The 21,620-nt window shown below is 40.8% G+C and overlaps 1 protein-coding gene across 1 annotated transcript; it reads right to left on the bottom strand.

Annotated features, from left to right (window-relative positions):
• Positions 1-10,513: 10,513 nt before the first annotated feature.
• On the bottom strand, positions 10,514-14,058 carry Npbwr1 (neuropeptides B and W receptor 1). Its single transcript, XM_026786761.1, has one exon. It carries the CDS (start codon positions 13,879-13,881, stop codon positions 12,892-12,894), a length of 990 nt encoding a protein of 329 aa, XP_026642562.1. The 5' UTR covers positions 13,882-14,058; the 3' UTR covers positions 10,514-12,891.
• Positions 14,059-21,620: the final 7,562 nt, after the last annotated feature.

Raw genomic sequence — 21,620 nt, 5'->3', positions numbered from 1 at the left:
GCAACATATTGATTGGTTATTTCAAAATCATGATTGTTGGACACTTGGGAACAAGTTAAAATGCTATTCGAACAAATTCAAGATGCCATTCATCAAAGAAAATTGCCATGCTTCATAGGTAATATTAGAGCACATTCAAATCTTCCTGGTCAGTTGGTTGAAGGTAATGTTTTAGCTGATGAGCTTACTCAGTTGATTGCCTTATCTCAGATTGAACTTGCTCAGTGATCACATGCTTTGCATCACCAAAATAGTAAAAGTTAAAAAAAAAGACAATTTGGATTAGCAAGAGAAATTGCTCATCAGATTGTTAAGCAATGTGATATATGCCCACAATATTTACCTGTACCTCATCAGGGAGTAAGTTCTTGAGGCCTGCTTCCTAATCGTTTATGGCAAATGGATGTTACTCATATTGCAGAATTTGGCAAACTAAGATATGTGCACGTGACAATCAATACATATTCAGGTTTCTTAATGGCCTCTTCACAGACTGCAGAAGCCACTAAGCATTGATAACTCTTTGCTTAAAGAGTTTTTTATATATGGGGATCCCTAAAATTATAAAGATGGATAATGGGTCCATCTTTATGTTAGCAAAGCATTTCAGCAACTTTGTTCTCAGTGGAGTATTAAACATAAAACAGAAATTCTTTACAATCCTCAAGGACAAGAAGTTGTGGAGTGTGCCCACGGCTCCTTGAAAACACAACTTTGAAAGACAAAAATGGAGGAATTATACCTCCAGTAACTGCATCATGTCTTAAATCATGTCCTTTTTACTCTAAATTTCTTGAATGTGGATATTTGTGAGCAATCTGCTATGGATAGAGATTTGGGCATGATGGCACCAGACTGACCTTCACTAAAGCAAAATGACTCTTGCACTGGATTATGGAAAGGATTTGACCCTGTTTTAATATGGGGTTGAGGGCATGTTTGTGTTTTTTCACAGGAGAGACTGAGGCACAATGACTTCTGGAACATCTGGTCCAGTGTGTGCAGCGGAAGGATGCCAGCCCTGATGACATCGTACCCACTGGTGCCCCCACAGAAAAGTCGCAGTGAGATTGCTGAGCCTGCATCCCTGACTGTCTCATGTCATCAAGCTGTAGTCTGAGAAGGAAAAGAAGATCATGGTGATAGATGGTGGTTCCCAGATTCTTGGCAGACCTACTGCACAGACATCCAGACTCCGATTTAATTTAGAGCCGGCCCAAAAATGCTGAATGAATACTTGACAGTTTATCCATACTGTATCTTGGGATACAGAACTCATTTTTCCAGCTTGGTATTCAATCTGCTGTTGAAATAGAAGACCTGAGAACCAAAACCTCTGAAATTTCCCCTCTAGGGGAAAGAGACTTTTTAAGACAATGGAACACTATTTTATGGAGGCAATATGTGATTGAAGCCCCTCTTCAGAAAATGAAAAGGAATGGAGTGAAAATTTTTGCATCTAATCAGAGACTGGATAACTCAAACTTATTTTTGAAAGTTAATGCAGCAATGCAATTAGAGTATGGGTGACAAAAAAAAAAAAGACTCATAGCTCACCTGTTACTGAAACCTCTTCTTGTCTTTTGATTAGAACTGATTTAAGAGAATTACGATTTGACAAATTGTGTGTTTATTGCTAATTTCCATACTGGAAATTTGCAATTGGTATTGACCTGTTAATGTTTGTAACTGCTTTACTTCACTATGAAGATGTTACTGATTAGAAAAAGGTTAGAGCTTGTCTGAGACAATCTTGATATGTTTAATAAGACAAATTTGGATTTTGCTGCAGCTGAAATTGTTAAAGACATCCTGGACCAATTTAAAAAGGCCATTTCATCATGATCATCCTCCACTCCTTTATTAGGAATTATTGTGGGCATAGGAGCATGCATATAGCAAAGCATTACCTTGCATATGATTATCTAATTAGTGAACTCTCTTGACAGAAAGTTGACTCAGAGGTGCACAGTGCCTAGAGATGCAATTTTCCTTTAACCCTTTAACCCTTTATTAATAGAGGCTGATAGTCAATGACACATAAGATCCCCCACACACAACTAACTTAAGGCAGTACACACGTAACAGAATCTATGTGTTAATGACGGGTAAGTCTGGAAATTGGAAGAAGGCACCTAAGCCAGCACAGCATTCTGTCCTGTAGAAGAAGCACAGGCTTTATTAAATAAATTCAAAATGGAGGAATATGTGGGGGCCCACAGAAGCGGATCCACTCCACCTTGACTAAGGTCAGAGAGTTTAAGCCTACTATTACTGTTTCAAAGCTGTTGATAAGGTGTGGCTACAAACAAGACATATTGACCTACAGTGTAGTTACTTGGTGTTTTGCATATTGAGGTGGCCCACAGAAGTGGACCCATTCTGCCCTGATCAAAGATCAGAGACTTCAAGCCTATTTCTGCTCCTTCAAAGATCTGACAAGAGTTATTGACCCTAAGACATCCCCCATTGTATTTATGGTGTTAAGGATAAGTCATCAGAGTAAATAAAGTAGAACACAAAAATGCAAGAGTGATGTCCTCTACACAGAGACCTGATCAATTGGGCTTATTGAGTTTTAAAAGTGTACCATTTGCATTTATAATTATTTTATTAACATGTATTATTTGTGTGTATTAATTGGGTTCAATGTGAAATTTCCAAACCTCAATGCAGCAGACATAGACCAAACCCAGGTCCCCTTTTATGGCAGGTTCTCAATTTCTAATAATCATGATTATACTTTCAAGTCAACTTCTAAAAAATCCATATGTGAGAAAGAGTGCAGTATTTGTTTCCTGTATTTGTCCTATTTCAGTTAGCTTAATGGACCAAAGTTCTATTTATTTGTCTGAATGTGACAGGATTTTGTTCATCTCTATGGCTGAATAATGTGTCATTGTGTACATATACACATTTTTTCTTCTTCCATTTATTAGTTGATGGGCACCAAGCCTGATTCTGTATCTCAGTTATTGTTACTTGCACCAAAATAAACAAAGCCAGAAGTATCCCATTTTATGCTGATTTTACACACATGCGCGCACACACACACACACACACACACATATTCATATAACTCTGAAGATGGAACAGATAGGTCACAAGGTAGATTTACCTTTCATTGTTTAAAACCCTCCATGTTGTTCTCCCCATCGGCTATACTGGTTTACATGACTAACAACAGTGTGTATGTGTTCAGTTTCTCCCTCTATAGCCTTGCCAGCATTTTCTTAGTTTCTTTTCATCCATGCTTGTCCTTTTGTTAATAATAAACAATCTAGTAAAGATAAAATGATATCTCACTGCAATTTTGATTTGCATACTCCTAAATGTCTTAATATGATCCATGCTTTATATATTTGATGACCATGGATATTTCTTACCTTGAAAAGTATCTATTAACTAGTTATTAACAGGTTTTCTTTTTGTTTTGTTTTTAGTTCCTTATATATACTGAACATTACCCTCTCTGTCAAATTAATACTGAGCAAATATTTTCTTGAATTCTGAAGGTCACCTCTTGATGCTGCTGGTGGATTCTGTAGCTTGCAGAAGCTTTTGGAGATGCTATAATCCTCTTCTTCAGTTTTTGCTTTTGTTTCCTGTACTTTCAGCACTCTTCAGAAAAATCATTTCTCACCCTAAATCTATGTCTTAAGTACCTCCCTTCTTTTCTTCTAATAGTTTTAGAGGTTCAAATATTATGTTTAGGTACTTAATCCCTTTGCATTTGATTTTTACACCATTTGAAACCTGTTATACTCATGCATATTTAAAATTAATATGTGTGAAATAGTTTGACTTAGCAATCAATGAAAGAACCAATAAGAAAATAAGCTAAGTTAAGAACTACTTAAGAATTTATCCATGAATAAAATGTTTAGCAAAATAGCAAAAATAGTACTATAATAGATACAAAATTACTTTTCGTTCAACAGGGTCATCTACCACTATCTTTGGGTTTTCTGATTAATGACAGAAATCATGTCTATGTCCACTGAAAAAACTACACTTTGTAGCTGAGGAAATGACGAGATCAAGGGTTAATTTCAACACTCTCATCAAGTCACTCACGACTCCCTATAATTCCAGATCTAGGTAGCCAACACTTTCTTTTACAGTCTATAACATATATCTTTAAATAAATAAATCTTTTAGAAAAATTACAAGTTAACATGTGCTTCTAGAGGTTGATTATCTAGACTAAAACTAGAAGGCCAGCACTGCACAGAAATACCATTCAACAATCACTTTTAAGTGTTTCCAAATTTCAGATTTTTGTCATTTTTTTAATAGAAGTAGTACATCAATATTTACTACGAACTGAGAAATATCAGTTAATATTACTTCTACTTCTATACATCAAATTAAGAAAAGAGCCTGGACCATAGCAGGCTTAAGTATCTTAGTAATTTGAAATAGTGAAGAAAAAAAATCCTTTATACACCATAGAAACGTATTGTTTATCACTCTGAAATCTGGGAAATCCAAGATCATGATGTCAGATGATTTTATAGGTCATGGGATGTTGTTTTCACACAAATAGTAATTTTCCACGTGCTCTCTCATGGTTATGGTAAAAGACAAGCTCCCACAACAGTCTATGAAAGAGATTAACATATCATCATGAAAGCAGAGCCTTCATGTAGCAGTTACTTAGGCAGTGTACTATCGAGTGTGGCCTTTGCTAAGTCAGCCAAGCTTCAGGGGAAGGCCACACATCCAGGAATATCTTGGCAGCACAATTTGGACTTGATGGATGACTTTAAACACAACGATGGGTGGATAGAGAAGTGGGCTGGATCTGAGAAGAGTTGGTGGAGGGGAAAAACGGAATCAAGACACATTTTACAGTACCAAAAAACTAATAAAAATGAGGAAAAGGTGTTTGGTTTTGGTATTTTTAAAGCATAAGTCTGTGGTCCGAGGCATTCCCTGGAGCTGGAGTTACTTTAACAGTAGTTGGGAGTTTCCCAATGTGGACCGAGGACCTGAAACCTGGTCCTCTTCAAAAACAATGCATGCTCTTTACCGCTGAGCCCTCTCTATCCCCAATACTTGGAAATTTGATCAGCCACTGTATTTTTAGGTACTGATTGTTAAGTGTTCATTTATGGGTTGATATTATATTTCAATTTTACTTTGCATTATTTACTTATTTATTTTGTATGTTGCTCTTTGTGCACACATGCCAGCACTTGTGTAGAAGTCAGAGGACAATTTGGTTCTCTTCTTCCACCAAGGGATCTAATGGATCCCAGTTCAATTGCCAATGGATCCCAGTCCTGTTGCCAAGCACCTTTCTTAGCTGAGCCATCTTCCTGGCCCTGTTGATAACATCTTAAATTCATAATTTGGATAAATATATTTCATATATTATGAAAGAAACTCTAATTTAGAAATCACACCCAGCACTGAAGCCTAAACATACATTAGATGAGCTTCTTCTAATCTTTGTAGCTCCCGCCACCTTCAATGCAGTTTTCCTTGAGGCCTTTTCCAGTGACTCCCAAAAGTCTGTGGCAAAAACCTGAGTGCTACATAGCTGAGCTCTTGGTGCCACCTAGTGATCCAATGAATACTTACAAAGTGGAGAAGAAGGTGATGGAGTACCAAGGTGTGCAGGAGACTGGTAACTTAATGGTACCTTAGTAATATAATCTTCTTAAAATAATTCATTTGTCTTTATTACTTACTAAATAAATATTAATGACGATTTCACGACATCCATATTCTCCAAAATTGGAGATAATTTTCACAGCATTAGAAAGGTATTTCAACTTTTATTTTTTTAATGTTTACACTTTTTCTTAGTACTTCCATAGCATTTGCTGCTTAGAGTTTTATGGGAGGCCTTTAAACAATGTGATGGCTTGAATGGAAATGGCCCCCAGAAGCTAAAAGCGAGTGGTGCCTGTAATCTCAACACTCAAGTGATGAGACAGGAGGAGTGAGATCTAATCGTAAAATAGCTAAATTAAAACTCAAACAACAGATGAAAATAAATGGCTAATGAGCCAGGGGCACCAATGTATAACTAACTATATGAATACAAAGGTATAAAGCACACAAAACTGAAAAAAAGCAGAGTCTCATATACACACATGAACCTATATCCACACTGGAGGCCAGAGCACACTTCTGTCATCTACTGGGAAGACTTCATACCCAAGATGCACACACAGAAATACAGACCAATACAGGTTTATTAATAAATAAATGTATGTATGTAGATATACATATAAGTATACAAACACATAAATATGTGACTGTATTGCCTAAAATACTCCACATCCTCTCCAACATAAGCTGTCCTCAGTGTTTTTGAACTTAGCCATTCTGACGGATGTAAGATGGTATCTCAAAGTCACTTTGATTAGCATTTCCCTAACGACTAAAGATGTTGAGAAATGCATTAAATGTACTTCAGCCATTTGAAATTTTTCTGTTGAGAATTCTCTGTTTAAATCTGTAGCCCACTTTTAAATTGGATTATTTGGTATTTTCCTGTCTAGTTTCTTTAGTGGGTGCCTTTTCTATTATTTTTATTAGCTATTTATTCACAAAGAAGAGTTGAACGTAACTCCTCTCCTTTTAGTAGTTTGAGATAATCTTAGGATGCTTGAATGGCCGTGATCATTATGAAGTGCAAGGTGGTTATGATGAGAACAGGGAGAGCAAACAAGCTAATAGGTAAATGGCAAGCCTTTAGATAGTGACAAGGAAAGAAGTGAGACACACATGCAGGTAATGTAGTGGCTGTTCTATTGGAAAGACAAACCTTCCATTCCACAGGAGGAGAGGGGACAGTTCGCAGCTTAGATGTGAGGTGAAGGAATGATTTCACATCTGGGCATACCTAAAAAGCAGCTAAAAATAAAATGTATGAATAAATATGCCCATTATAATTATTAGTTAGATTAGCACACTTAAAATAAAGGTGTGGGCCGGGCGGTGATGGTGCATGTCTTTAATCCCAGCACTCGGGAGGCAGAGGCAGGCGGATCTCTGTGAGTTCGAGGCCAACCTGGTCTACAAGAGCTAGTGCCAGGACAGACTCCAAAGCTACAGAAAAACCCTGTCTCGGAAAAACAAAAAACAAAACAAAAAAATGTGTGACAGTAGAGAAATAAGTCCTGCTATATGTTCAATCTTTAGGAAATATGTCATTAAAATGACAAAATTCAGAACATTATAGAAAGATAAGAACTCAGCAAGGCTGCCAGGATTGTCATTGTTGCTGAGTTTACTTACAAGTACATCATGATTCTTCTTTCTGACTTTTATGTTTAGTTTCTGTTTATATTTTTTTTAATCTAGCATTGCTGCAGTTTAAGAGTTTGATATTTTGTGTAATTCATCGTTAAAATGTTAGGCAGCTCCACTTTTCACAAAAACCTTAAACAAAAGAAAGTAGCTCGTGTTGATGTCTTCAGGAGTATAGTTCACCCTGCTGAGAAAGCAAACAGAATTAATAAACCAGTTTTCTTGCTCATTTACTGAGTATAAAATATATTCACAAACAATATTTATTTGAGTAAAATTTTAAAAGAAAAAAAATGGAGCTTTGAAACACACCAAGAAGGAAAAATAATCTTATGTGATTTTAAACGATTTTACAGTCAAGAAAAGCTTCTACCTGGTGTCTAAACAAACAGTATTGGTTCACACTTTAGATCCAAGTGTATGTAATATAAAAGAGATTTTAGTTGATTGCTATAAAATGAAGTTTACACAGGTGTTTATACCTTTCTAGAGAAAGGAGCAGACAAAGGAAGTAAACTAAAGTCCCATACAGTAGCCAACTTTATTCAGAGCATCAGACAATTTATACTCTCACAGGTAAGAAGAGTCATTTGAGTAAAGTGTCCAATCACCAAGACAAGCTGCAGCTGGCAAAAAGTCCTTCATGAGCTTCAGCAGGTTCTAGATGGCATAGATGTTAGGGTGGGCCAACCAAAAAGCCTGCTGTAGGCCTGGGTGGTAGTTGAGAAGGTAAATTCAGGTCACCAGGACCATCTGCCTCAGGTGAGGGGGTGGTCGAATTCTCCCTCACCTACAGTGAGAAGTGGGTCCACCTCTTTTTAGTGCAGGGACCTGCTTTGCCATGCAGGTCAGGGTCAGCTTTCTTGTTGCCATGTCCAGCAAGAGGCTGGGCCAGCTTTTCCAGGGTCACTGAAGGGCAGGGCTGGCTCAGCATGGCCCTCTAATTTCATCAAGCATGGTTTCTATGGTCTTCAGAGGTGACAGAGGCCACAGGCATCAACACAGACCCTAGATACAGCCAAACTATAGACCCAGACATGGCCCTTGGCAGTAGCTCAGGTCCAGATGACATCTTATCTCATGATAGAAGCACTGACCAATCAGATCAGGGATAGAAACACTGGCCAATCAGATCAGGATTACCACTGGCCAAGTCAGAGGAGCAGCAGTTGGCAACCCAGGCCTCTGACTTTAACACAGACCTTGGCTGCAGTTGGACATGGGCTCTGACATGGTTCTCGGTGGCAGCCAGCCCTTGATATCCAGACGGCAGCAAAGGTCACACAGAACATCATGGCTCCAGTGGCGTAAAGTCCTAGATACCAACACAGTCCCAGGTGGTAGCCCAGACCCTGGAAATCAGACGGCCCTCAAAGGTAACAGGAACCACAGACAACAACACAGACCCCCAACTGCAGTCATGGCTTGGACTTAACCATGGCACCAGGTTGTAGTATATGCCACTCAGATCTGTATGGAGCCAGCTACAGCAGGACCTTGTGTTCCATTCAAGTGGCTGATCAGACCCCAGTCAACCACACGGCCTTTAGCCCTCAGCAGTAGCTCAGGCCTAGACAGTACCAGAGCCCAAGGTGGCAGCACCAGCCACTTAGACCAGCATGGCTGTAGCGATGGCTTAGTCCTCGGACACCAACAAGGCCTCAGACCCTGGGCTTCTGTGTGGCCTTTAGTAGCAACATGGGTCACAAACATTAACACAGACCCTGGCTGCTATAGGGCCACGGACATGGCTCTAAGCAGCAGCTCAGGCCTAGATAATTCTATGCCTCTAGGTGGCAGCACAGGCCGCTCACATCAGCCTGGTTCCCGCAGTGGTCCTCAGACAACTACATGGCCAGAGGGGACATCCCAGATACTAAGCATCCCTCTAAACATTGGTGGCAACTTGGATTCTGAGTGTCCACACAGACGCTGGCTGTGATAGGACCATGGACCCAGACATGGTCCTTGACAGTAATTCAGATCCAGATGTCACTGTGGCCCTGGGTGACAAGCAAGCCTCCCACATCATCCTGCCCACTGCCTTCATTTCTTCCATTCTTCCTCTTTCCACAGAGCATGAACCATTCCTCTTCGCTTTCTCTCCTATTTCTCTACCATATTTGCTCATCATAATGGGATCTAGCTGCCCATCACTCCAAGGCTCCTGGTGGGCCCAGGGATGTCTTTCTACCATGCCAGGTCTTGAGGGTCCTGACTGGACTGTGGGTGGCTAGCATCCACCTGAGCAGAATTGCATGGGGGGAGGAGCATGAATTTCTTCCCTAATCATGAGTCTAAATGAATAAAAGTAGTGATATAAGCTTCATCTCAGAATAAACAACTGAATTAACTCTTGAAAGGCATCGGGTCTAGAAGGAGTAGACAGGAGTACATGGTTCAATGAAGTTGTCCAGGACAGTCCTGTAAGCTCAACTCATATATGTATATTATTAAGATAAAACTGAAACTATTGAAGGTATAAAACATTTTTTTTACATAAAAGACTATGTGGGTTATTGCTTTTTTCCTTTTCTCTCATTGTGTGTGTACATCATGGTTACGTGAGAGAACAAATCACGGCTCCAACGTGGCAGTCAGAGGACAACTCCGGAGGTGGTTCTCTTCCTCCATCTTTGTATGGCTTTCTGGACTCAAACTCATATTGCCAGGCTTGAGCAGCAGGAACCTTCCCCCACTGAGCCATCTCACTGGCCCACAGCTTGTTCTGAAAGATTTTAAATCACCGACATATAATCTTCCATTCGAGTGCAAACAAGATTCAAGAAACCTCACTTTTGCACACTTAAAATGTTTTTACATTTACTTATTTTTCTGAGCTCCATCTAACTTGTCCTGAAGTGCTTTCCCAGAGCTATACGTACAGGTTTTCCAGATAAACTCCCTGCACTCCCTTGGCCAGTGAAGGCAATGGTCTTGTATCATTTTCCAGACTCTTCTCACCTGCCTCAGGCAATCTTTCTCTACTCTCTTGTCTCTTGATCATGCTTGTTTTGCCTTCCTGACCATGGGATGCAAGTTCATTATGTGGGGTAAGATTCCCGGGTTTGTTTTTTGTTGTTATTGCTTGGTTGATTTTTTTTGTTTTCTTTTCTTTGTTGCCTTTTTTTTAAAAAAAAACACAATATACATTCATCACACAGAATATTTCAGCTTTTATTTTAGACTGAAGTCTGCAGTTGTTCAGCAAATTCCTGCATCTCTTGAAAAGGCATTAAAACCACATTTTCAATTATACTAAATTAAATAAAACCAAATCCAGATTTTTAAATATTAGAAGTGGTAAACAGACAGCATAGTTTACACAGGCTGTAAGAATTAACATGGAATTATAGATTCTACTCCTGGATGACTTGTTTGCTAATTTATTCTATGTATCACCTAAGACATAAATGGAAGGTATTAGACATTCTGTCTGGACTCCCAAATCTCACAAACTGGTGATGGCCTGGAGGTGATACAGTGATAACCAGAAACCTAGGAAGCCAGAGTGATACTGATACTGAGTTCTCTTCGTGTAAACTAGGTTGCCAGTCTGTACCTGGATGTGAGGGAAGGGACAAAATAATATCCCTACCTGTGTTTTTCCACCAGCATCCAGAGACCACAGAAGAGACACAGGCCCATCTCAGGAAGGCGTGATGCAATGAACAGGAAGCTACCTGAGCCTCCCTCTGATCTGTGCTGTTGCTGAGCTAGTAAAGACCAAATTTCCAGTTAAGGTGATGGTGCTTAGCATCTGTGGTCAAAGTTCCATCATCTCCTTTATCCATCACCCTGTGCAATTTAAATGTCACTCCATTTTAAAACACTATTTTTGAAAAATTACAGAGCATTCATACAAGAATTAAATTTTAATGAAATTCCTGTAGAATGTTATCCAGAAACTTTTAGGCTATGAATAAATTCCAGATCCTTCTGAAGACACATCAGAGGCTAATGGTTCAAAGGCATGACTGATGGAAAGCTTTATTTAGACCAATTTGCTGTTACTTACACACAAGACACACAGCTTCTAGATTAACTTTCTCAACTAATACTAGAAAATTATCTTAATTTTCCTACATTCCCAAGAAATAGGGAACCAATTCTCATTCACCAAAATCAGAGACAGATTTGGTCTCCTTCTTTCAAGAGAGAGCATTTCCCTTCTGCATATTTTTGAAGGGTCTTTTGAATGTAAATAACAGAGAAATTCGCTTGAGTACCAAACTAGCTGAACAAAATCTGATACCAACACTTTTGTTACACATAAAATCCAACTTTTCCATAGGAGACAAACCTTAAAATCATATCATTCTTTCCAATGATTCATCCTAAACACACCATTTAAGACAGTGCAGTCTTTGATGAGTGTGGTCATCCCAGACCTAGTGTCTGAGGTGCAAACTGCAGAAGGCTGGTCAGACCTCTCTCTAAGCCTGTCTTCCATAGGTAGATATAACGAGATTTAAAAAACAAACAAACAAACAAACAGGTAACCAGCAATCCCTGTGGGAAAGCAGAAACAGGTGTTCCCTGGGCTTTTAGAGGCAATCCCTAGAACTGAACAAAGCTTGGGAGTTTCCTGTGGTTAGAGTGTAAGCAAGGGTCTAGCCAAGAAAAGGCTGAGGTGCCATGTGGGTCTTATTCCGGGCTGTCCCTGAAGGGAGGTCCTGAAAGAATATTCAGGAAGTGGAACCAAGGATGAAACAAGTTGCACTTTTATATTTTACAGTCCTCTGAGTAGCCTGTGAGATGACGACATATGTATTATTACAGAGTTCTTCGTCCTGAAAAACTGTACACACATATAAATTAGTCCAAGTCGTGAGTGAGACCAGTGAAGTCCAGGAAGCAGGGATGTTTTGGAGTACTTACAGACACCAGGAAGAAGAGGGACAGGGATGTTAAGAGCTGTTGGCTGGTGCCCCACAGTGTAAAAACTGTTCTCGGAAACTCGCTGGATACCTGGCTCCTCAAGAGGGCGCTGGAACCCGGCTCTGGTGATTTCTCTTGCGATCTTTAGGCTGAGTCCAGGGGTTGGAAAGAAGGTTGTCTGGGAGACTGGATGGGTGATTATCTCTATTCCTGTCAGTCATAGCCAGGCTCCAGCCTCCTTCATCATGCATGCTCAGCTCCACACCTCTAGTGATTGTGTCTTTAACGCCATTCCCAGGCAATTAGAGTGTTCAGGACAGGTTGTTTACCAGCGTGATCAAAATCACTGGCGTCTGTCCTGGAAGGCAAAGAAGCAAAATAACACAGCCAAGCGCTGAGTCGCCGGAGGGGGGCGCCTGCTACATCCTAGGGATGTCCTACTCAGGAGAAGATGAGGCAGAGTTGGATTCCTGTTTCAACAACACTGCCTGTCACTTTCCCTAAGTTCAGGGATCAAGCTCTGCCCTTAGCTGTAGGGAGAAACCAGTGCCGTGTCCTTACCTAAGCTGTCCTGGACCTCACCTAAGGGCTGGTGAAATCCAGGATCGCTCAGTTCTGAGAAGGGCCTGAGGCTCTGTATGCTGGGAAGGGGCCTCAAGACGTCGGGCCTGCTGCTTGGGAACCGCACTCCCGGGGTTCCCCTGAAACCAGCTGGCAGTGCTGCCTCGGGTCCACAGGGCGTCAGGCAGCACGGCAGGATATCAGCTGCCGAAGGCTCCTGCGGAAGCCGTCATCCAAGAAGGCATAGAGAAAGGGGTTGAGGCAGCTGTTGGCATAGCTCAGGCTGGTGATGAAGTAAGAGATGCCGATGACCAGCGGTGTTTGAGGCAGGTCGGTGGTGAGTGCCACTATGGTGCTCAAGTGGTAAGGCGTCCAGCAGATGAGGCACACGGCCAGGATCGCTGTCACCAACAAGGTTACACGCTTCTTGGCTCGGTCCAGAGCCTTGGCGTGACTGTCTAGGTGGATGGCTCGCAGCCTGCACAGCAGGGTGGTATAGAGAGCGCAAATCGTGGAGACCGGGATGGCGAAGCCCAGCACCAGTGTGTACAGGCGGCTGGCACGCCACCAAAAAGCCTCTGGCTGCGGGAAGACCAGCACGCACTGGCGCCGGCCTTGCTCCTCGTCCAGCCGGGCGAACACCGCGAAGGGCAGCACGACCAGAGTCACCAGCACCCACACCGCCAGGCTGACAGCGCGCGCAGCATCGTAAGTGCGCCCCGACACCCGGCGCGACTCGGCTGTGGCCAGCACCACCAGGTAGCGGTCCGCGCTCATGACGGTGAGGAAGTAGAGGCTAGAGAACGTGTTGTACTGGTCGACGGCCACGATGAGCTTGCACATGGCCTCCCCGAAGGGCCAGCGCCTCAGCAGGAAGTCGGCGATGTTGATGGGCAGCACCAGGGTGAAGAGCTCGTCGGCGATAGCCAGGTTGAGGATGAACACATTGGTGACAGTCTTCATTCGCGGCGCGCGCAGCAGCACGTACAGCACCGCTGAGTTGCCCGCCAGTCCCACGGCGCAGATCACCGAGTAGACGACAGGAACTGCGACCGCCAGTGGCCGGGGCAGCGGCAAAGGCGCGGGGCTCGACCAGTTGAGACAGCCCAGAGCCGAGCTGCCGCACGACAAATTGCCTCCGCCGGGCTCAGAGAGCGACAAGTTGTGCATCTTGGCGACGGCAGGGGAGTCGGCGACCACTCCGATTCCACTCAGTAGCCCCGCGGGATGTGCCTGTAAGTCTGCGTTGACAGGGATCTGCACCCGGGCACTGTGTGAATCTCTGAGCCTTTTTGTGGCGGTGCACCGGAGGGGGCGTTCCCCTCTAGCTACTCAGCCCACTGTCGCCGGGGACTTGCTGACTGGAAGCAGAATTAAAAACACAGATTAGATTCCTTAGGTTCAGAGTTGGAGGTGGCTGCTGGGTCCCAAGCTCTTCCCTCCACCTGTCGAAATCTGATTCCAGCCCCTTGACTACATCAAAGAAGCTTCTTAACTCCTAAGAACATGTATATCCAGCTCACGCCCTGTTTTGGAGCGCCAGGACACACTCGGTCACCCCACAGAATTCTACAGCCTCAAGTTTCCCTGCATGCTGGATAATAGGACTACCGGCAGCAATCTTTATCTTACCTGGCTGGTCTCACAAAAGATCTGCGCTTCCTGGGGAGGTCAGAGAGGAATGCCACCATCTGCTGGAGGATGCTGCAGCAGCGGTGTCTGCCAGCCTGGTCTGCCTCGTGGAGTCTGCCCAGAGGCAGTGTCTCCTAAGAGTCTGAAGTGCAGGCAGCACATGGCCACAGTGACATAGTCTCTGTCAACCTGTCGCTGCTGCCCATTCCACTCCTGGTAAAAAACAGCGTCCCCCAAAGGCTTCTTTGCTGACTTCCTGTAGTTTTTTTTTTTTTTTTTTTTTTTTTAGTTTTTCGAGACAGGGTTTCTCTGTAGCTTTGGAGCCTGTCCTGGCACTAGCGCTTGTAGACCAGGCTGGCCTCGAACTCACAGAGATCCGCCTGCCTCTGCCTCCCGAGTGCAATTGGAATCATGAAAAGCTCTCTTGTAGGGAACTGAACCTAAGAACAGCATAGTTAAGATGCTAATATTCTGTTTTAAAGAACAGTTGGAGAACAGGTCCCCATATCAGGTTTTATTTATTCTTTTTATATTTTATTATTTTAAATTTAAATATATTTTGATCATATTCTTTCCCTCCCCCAAGTCTTCCAGATCTTCTCCCTACCCACTCAACTTTAAGTTCCTTCTCAAAATAAACAAAAAAAAACAATACAACAAATCTAAGAAAACAAAATGAAACAACACTCAAACAGAAAAACAAACCAAACCTATAACCAAATAAAAGGATAAAAAAAACCTGTGGAGTCCATTATATGTTGGTCAGCTACTGCAGAACTTGTGGCTAGAGTGCTTGATATATCCAGTGTCACTCCATTGGAGAAAACAAACTTTCCTTCTCCCAGCAAGCAGAAATTTACACTTTAGTGTCTAGGTTTTCAGTCATTTTAAAATATATATAACAAAATAATATATAGTAAAAGAAAAGAAAAACTATCACATCAAAGTTGGACAGGACACACAAACACAATGAAAAGTACCCCAAGAGAAGGGACAAGAAACTGAGACCTACTCATTCACACATTTAAGAACATCATTAGAGGGCTGGAGAGATGGCTCAGAGGTTGGGAGCACTGACTGCTCTTCCAGAGGTCCTGAGTTCAATTCCCAGCAACCACATGGTGGCTCACAACCATCTGTAATGGGGTCTGGTGCCCTCTTCTGGCCTGCAGACATACAGACAGACGGAACACTGTATACATAATAAATAAATAAATCTTTTTTTTAAAAAAAAAAAGAACATCATAAGAACACGAAACCAGAAGCCAAGATAAATATGCTGAGGACCTGGTGCAGACCTGTGCAGGCGCTGTGCATGCTGTTCCCCTCTCTGTGAGTTCATATGAGCTCTGCTCATGTTGATTTAGAGGGTCTGGTTTTCCTGGTGTTCCCCATGCCCTCTGGCTCGTACTGACTCCTTTTCTCAGGGGATTTCCTGAGCTTCTGATGAAGATGGGATTTAGCATTGATGAATGAGTATAGTGGAATATCATTAGGAGTCACTTTATCACTACATCTTTTAAAGAGAAGTATTATTTGGTTTAACCCTAGGTCCCTGTGTTATCTAGTCTCTGGTTCTTGGTCAACCAAGCAGTGTTGGATAAGGGTCCCATCTTGTGGAGTGGGTCATAAGTGCAATCAGGTAGTGGTGGTCACTCCCACAAGCTTTGTGTCACCGTTGCCTTAGCATATCTTGCAAGCATTGCACCATGTAGACCAAAGGACTTGTGGCTGTCTTGGTGCTTACATTTCTCTTTTGGTAGCATACAGACTACCTCCCTGTGCCAAAGGCACTAGCACGTAGAAGTTTAGGCTTTATGTAGGCACCTACTTGACATCTTCATGTTCGATGAATTGTGTAGGTGTTGTCTTCAGCAACAGAACCTTGCTGTCAGTTTGTGGAGAGCAACCTACAGACTTGACAATAACCTAGATTTTTGGATTCTCATGGGACCTCTTTGGCCAAAAACTCAATTGGATGTAACCCAATTCTGTTTTTTTTTTTTTTGCTGTTTTTTTTTCTGCTTTGTTCATAATAGTCAGAAATAAAAGAAACAGCTTAGATGTCTGCTATTGGATGAATGGATAATGAAAACATAGAGCAGTTACACAGTGGAATATTACTCATATCTTTAAAATATCAAATTGTAAAATTCTCACATATATAGGTGAAGTTACGAAAAAAAAGAACATCCTTAGTGAGGAAACTCAGAACCATACAGATAAGTATGGTACGTTTTATAAATATGCCCGATTTCATGTTTAAAAAAAATGCCCCAAATGTACTAAAGTATTTGAAGTACTAAAGAAAAATTATAGGGCTCTCTCTCTCTCTAGCGTGTCTCTCTATCTAGCGTCTCTTCCTAGCGTCTCTCGCGTCTCCCTCTAGTCTCTCTCTTGCTCTCTCGTTTCCTGCCCCCCTTTGCTTTATGCTCTCCCTCAACCAAATGCACTCCAGTAAAGCGTGATCTGAGAAGAAAAAAAAAAGAAAAATTATAGGCATACAATATTAGTATACGGAAAGGAAATGTGTATGCAAGTTAAAACACAAATGACTCATTTTATAATACTGTAGTCTTCAAATGTTAGAAACCCAACTATGACATGTCATGATTGACACTGACAATTTGGGATATGTCCATGTTTTCTAAAACACACGTGATAACTTAGCAAAAACCAACCGCTTCTGAAGGCCTTCAGTGCATCTTCTGCGAAATGTTACCAGCTGCTCAGCATCCTTCTGATTTTCAGCTAGCTCTGAGTCTTTCTTAATGGGAGCTACCTGCCTGCAAGCGTGCGGTTGCCTGCTTGGCCTCTACTGTCTCCCAGATCCTGTAGTCTTTCCAGAGAGTAAATTGGCTAAGGCGCCTCACCCTTTCCTTTGAAGATTATTTAATTCTTTACTATTCTTTCTTCCTAGTCTCACCTTTACTTTGGGACATCAACAAATTAAAATACTGGATTCAAAATATAACCTTTAACAAACTTTCAACCACTAAAGCAGATAAGGCTCAGATAAAGAGCAGGTATGATTTCCCATGACATCAGCATTGGACATAATGAGAAAGAGTTCAGGTCACCAGGAGCGTACTACCGCAGAACAGCAAAATTATGCTGTCTTTCATCCATTCTGCTCTAGCCTATGGAAATTTGCAAGACCTGAAGTTTCAAATCCTATGTGAATAAAGATTCATAGACTATACCCATGAGTATTTTCCCAATTGTGTGATCGGTATTATTGCTTTTAAAATGAGGTTTCTCTCCTACTTTGCAACAAATAAATAGATAGAAAATGTGTTTCATGTGAGCATTATAAAGTAATTTGATCTAGCATGCCAATATTATGATATTTGCCTGGTTTTAATATGATCGCTATGCTGCCTGGACCGATCACAGATTCTTGAGTTTAAGTGACGAACCTTCCCATCACAATTTCCTGTGATGTTGCTGGAGGTACAGTCATGTGACACCATGACACGTTCATTATTTGCCTTTCACGTGGAAATTTTAGATCATAAGATATCTAATACAATTATAAGTGATATTAGAGTAGGTATGGTCTGAATGCTTCTGTCCGTCTTGCAGTGATTTGAATGATGCGTGTTCCTCCTAGTCTCTAGCCTTTGCATACTTGGTCCTTGGTTGGTGACACTGATTGGCGAGGATTAGAAGGTGTGGCCTTATTGAAGGATGTATGTTATTAGTGGTGGGCCTTGATGGTTAAAAGTTTACATCATTTCTAGTTTTCTCTCTCTGCTGATGCTTTTGGTTCAGTATGTGAGTTCTCACCTTTCCGTTCCTGTTCCTGTGACTTTTTAAAATTGTCTTCCTCGTGGTATTTCATCACAGCATTGGAAAGCAATTAATACAACCTTCAATCATCAACCACAGGTAATGCTGATTCACAGTGTTTGCCTTGATTTTTTTTTAATCTTATAATGTACATATAATAGAAACTGTACTTGGACTTTTGGATTTGGGTATTTTCCTGTTACAATTTTACTGGGCAACAGAAGCAAGCCATTGTTCTAAAAATAATCCATCCTCTACAGTCCTGGGTTGTCAAGCTATCATGGTCAGTAGATTCGATGTATTAAATGCATTTTGACTTATGGTATTTTCAATGTGGTGTCATAATGAGGATATAACCTCACTGTAAGCTGAAGAGAATTGTAATTAAAATGTAGCCCCTGATGTCCTGGTATGTGGCCTCCAGAGGTCACTGGGTTATGAAAGTACAGCTCTCATAACTAGATTAGCACCTTCATAGTCATCTATAGACCCCTGAGAAGTTCTGCTTCCCTTTCATATTGTAATGTGTAGTGATAAGTTATTTGTACAGGAAGGAGGATTTTATTAGAGTTCGGTATTGCTGATCCCTTCATCTTGAACTTCAAAACCTCTTGGATTATGAGAAATCAATTTCTATTCCTTATGAACCACTTAGTTTTTGGCATTTTGTTACAGAAGCCCAAAGAAACTAAACCAAGATATGAGATGCTGCTAAAATCTGTAGAAATGGCCTTGGGACTGAGTAACAGAGAGGTGGGAGAAATTTTGGAATGAATGCTAGAAAAGACCTACAGTGTCATGAATTCTGTGAGGGCCCAGAATAAAAGTGGAGAGCTGGAGACAAAGTTTCAATCCTGAGAATCCCCTAAGTATCAAAAACAGAATGTTGGTAGAATAGTAAGGACAAGAAATAAAGAACGTAGTTTTGGAAACTAGATTTAAAAACACGCTCCTTGTTATAAAGTGGTAAAGACTGTGGGCATGCCTTGTGTTTGTGGTATTAGAACTTGTGAGCTCAGGATATATCTACAAATGCAAATGTTTAAGAAATAATTTAGTTCTTGCACACATTTTGTAAAACTATGGATGTAAGAAATGACTCAAAGATGGAATTATTAATCCAAGAGGTAACAGGACCTAAAGATTTAGAAAACTCAAGACAGAGCCCTATCAAAAGGACTGAGAATGCTTGTTCTATAAAGAATTTGACCAGATAACAACTTGCGTCTAACAAGAAGATTAACCACTGACCTGAGAAGAAACCCAGACTATTCTTTTCTCTAAGCACACAGAAGGCTGCATTGAAAAAAAAAACAACAACACCAGGGTGTGATTTCAGCCTTTGGGTCACAAGACACAACTCAACTACCACAGAAGTGGACCCACCTGGCTGGGGAGGTGCACACCTGTGCAATCCCCAAACTCTTGCAGCTAAGGCAGGAGGAGTATCATGAGTTTGAGGTCATTTTGAGCAATATAGTTATTTCCAGGCCACCTAGAAGTATACAGTGAGAACTTTCAAAAATGGGGAAAATGAGGCATACAAACTGTGGGAACAGGAAGCAAGGTATCCCTTGTCTGAGTGGTTAAAGAGAGCAAAGCATCAAGTCAGAGGATTATTCTCAAGACCTAAATATTAATATTACCTGCAGTACTAGATTTTAGAATTGTTAGGGGCACATCACTCCATTCTTCTTTCTGATTCCTCCAAAATTTAGACACAAAGAGAAAGAGGAATTTTAGAAATGTAACAAAATTCACATACATTTCACCACAAGAAATAGAAGTTAAGGATGATGGTAATGTCAAAAGAATAAAACATGTCAACTGTGACAGATGAAAATTTTTCAAAGACTCTGGAAAATCAAAGGATTCCAACCAGAATAAATATTAGAAACTCTAGTAAGGAGGCCACTTGTTCATTTCCTGGCTGCCCAGGCTCCTGAATAAAACACACAGAAACTGTATTAATTAAATCACTGCTTGACCAATTACTTAAGCATATTGCTACCTAGCTCTTACATCTAGAATTAACCCATCTCCATTATTTTATATTTTACCATGAGCTTTGTGGTAAACCCACCAGCAAGGTTTCAGCATGTCTGTCTCTGGTGTCAGCTCCATGGCATGTCTAAACTGTGCCTTCCTTCTCCCAGCATTCAGTTTAGTTTTCCCCCACCCACCTCTGTTCTGCCCTGCTTTGCTATAGGCTCAAAGAAGTTTCTTTATTCACCAATGGTATTCATAGCATATAGAGGAAAACCCCACATCAAAAAAACTGTACAAAAAGGGGACAGCCATGGTGGTACCTTTTATCTCATCACTAGAGAGGTACGGGACCAATATCCGTGAGTTCAAGTCAAACTCAGTCTACATAGTGAATTCCAGGACAGCCAAGGCTACTTAAAGAAATGTTATCTCACAAAATATAACAAAGATAAACCTGTACTTCTCATGCTATTATATTCAAACAGCAGAAAACAAAGGACAAGATAAAAGAGAGAGAGAGGGAGAGAGAGAGAGAGAGAGAGAGAGAGAGAGAGAGAGAGAGAAATACTTTCCTACAGAGGGGGCACAAGGGTCTTCTAAGTACTCAAGCTAGAAGGTTAGTATGTTGAAAGTCAACCCCAATAGTTTAGATTGCTATATCCAGCACAGTTAGCCTTAAAAGGAGGAAAGTTAAGTAAAGAGTTTTGAAAGATAAACAATGCTAAAAGCAGTTATTGCCAATAGATTTACTCTGCAAGAAATAATAAATAATTCAATTAGAATGAAAATTGTTAGTTAGAAACTTAGAAATTTCTACCCTGCGAAAAGAAGCACATCAGCGGAGACAGAGAAGAAAGTGAAGCAATATGGCTTCTCTTGCTTTTCCAAATTGGATGACTAAGTAATGGCTCAACACAATGCTAGCAACATTGAATTTGATTTTAGCTTCTACACACAAAATTAATGATACATGTTATAAAGAAAAGAAGAACCAGAAACAGTGATATAAAGTACTTACACTGATGATTGAACATGTGATTGAAAATAGATTTATATTAGTTGTATATGTATTTAAACATATTCCAATATAGTACAATCACTACAAAATATCAAGCTATAGTTAATACATTCTAGGAAAGGACATAAAATAGAATTATAAAATGTACAATTAAAATTAATCAAGTCAGTAAAAACTGGAAGAAAGGAAAAAAAGAAATAACAAAGAAAATAAATGGAGAACAGTTATAAACATGATAGAAATAATATAAATTTATCAATAATAATTTAAAATGAGTAAATGTATGGTGTGGCATGAGAGAAAGAGAGAGGGAGAATGAGAGAGAGAGAGAGAGAGAGAGAGAGAGAGAGAGAGAGAATGGTTTATGTTCTGTAGAGAAAGGCAGTCTAGATTCTGTAACTGGGGATTTGAAGCTTGCAATTCTCTGTAGAACCACACAATGAAAAGAGCCAACTGTAATAAAAGCTATGGGTCTTAG

Source organism: Microtus ochrogaster, linkage group LG5, assembly GCF_000317375.1.
Source record: "Microtus ochrogaster isolate Prairie Vole_2 linkage group LG5, MicOch1.0, whole genome shotgun sequence".
NCBI classification, from domain to species: domain Eukaryota; kingdom Metazoa; phylum Chordata; class Mammalia; order Rodentia; family Cricetidae; genus Microtus; species Microtus ochrogaster.
The sequence above is the reverse complement of the archived record's forward strand: the minus strand, read 5'-3'. Positions and strand labels throughout refer to the sequence as shown.

Coding starts and splice junctions, on each gene's coding strand:
- Npbwr1 (XM_026786761.1), bottom strand. CDS start 13,881: ATGCACAACTTGTCGCTCTCTGAGCCCGGCGGAGGCAATTTGTCGTGC.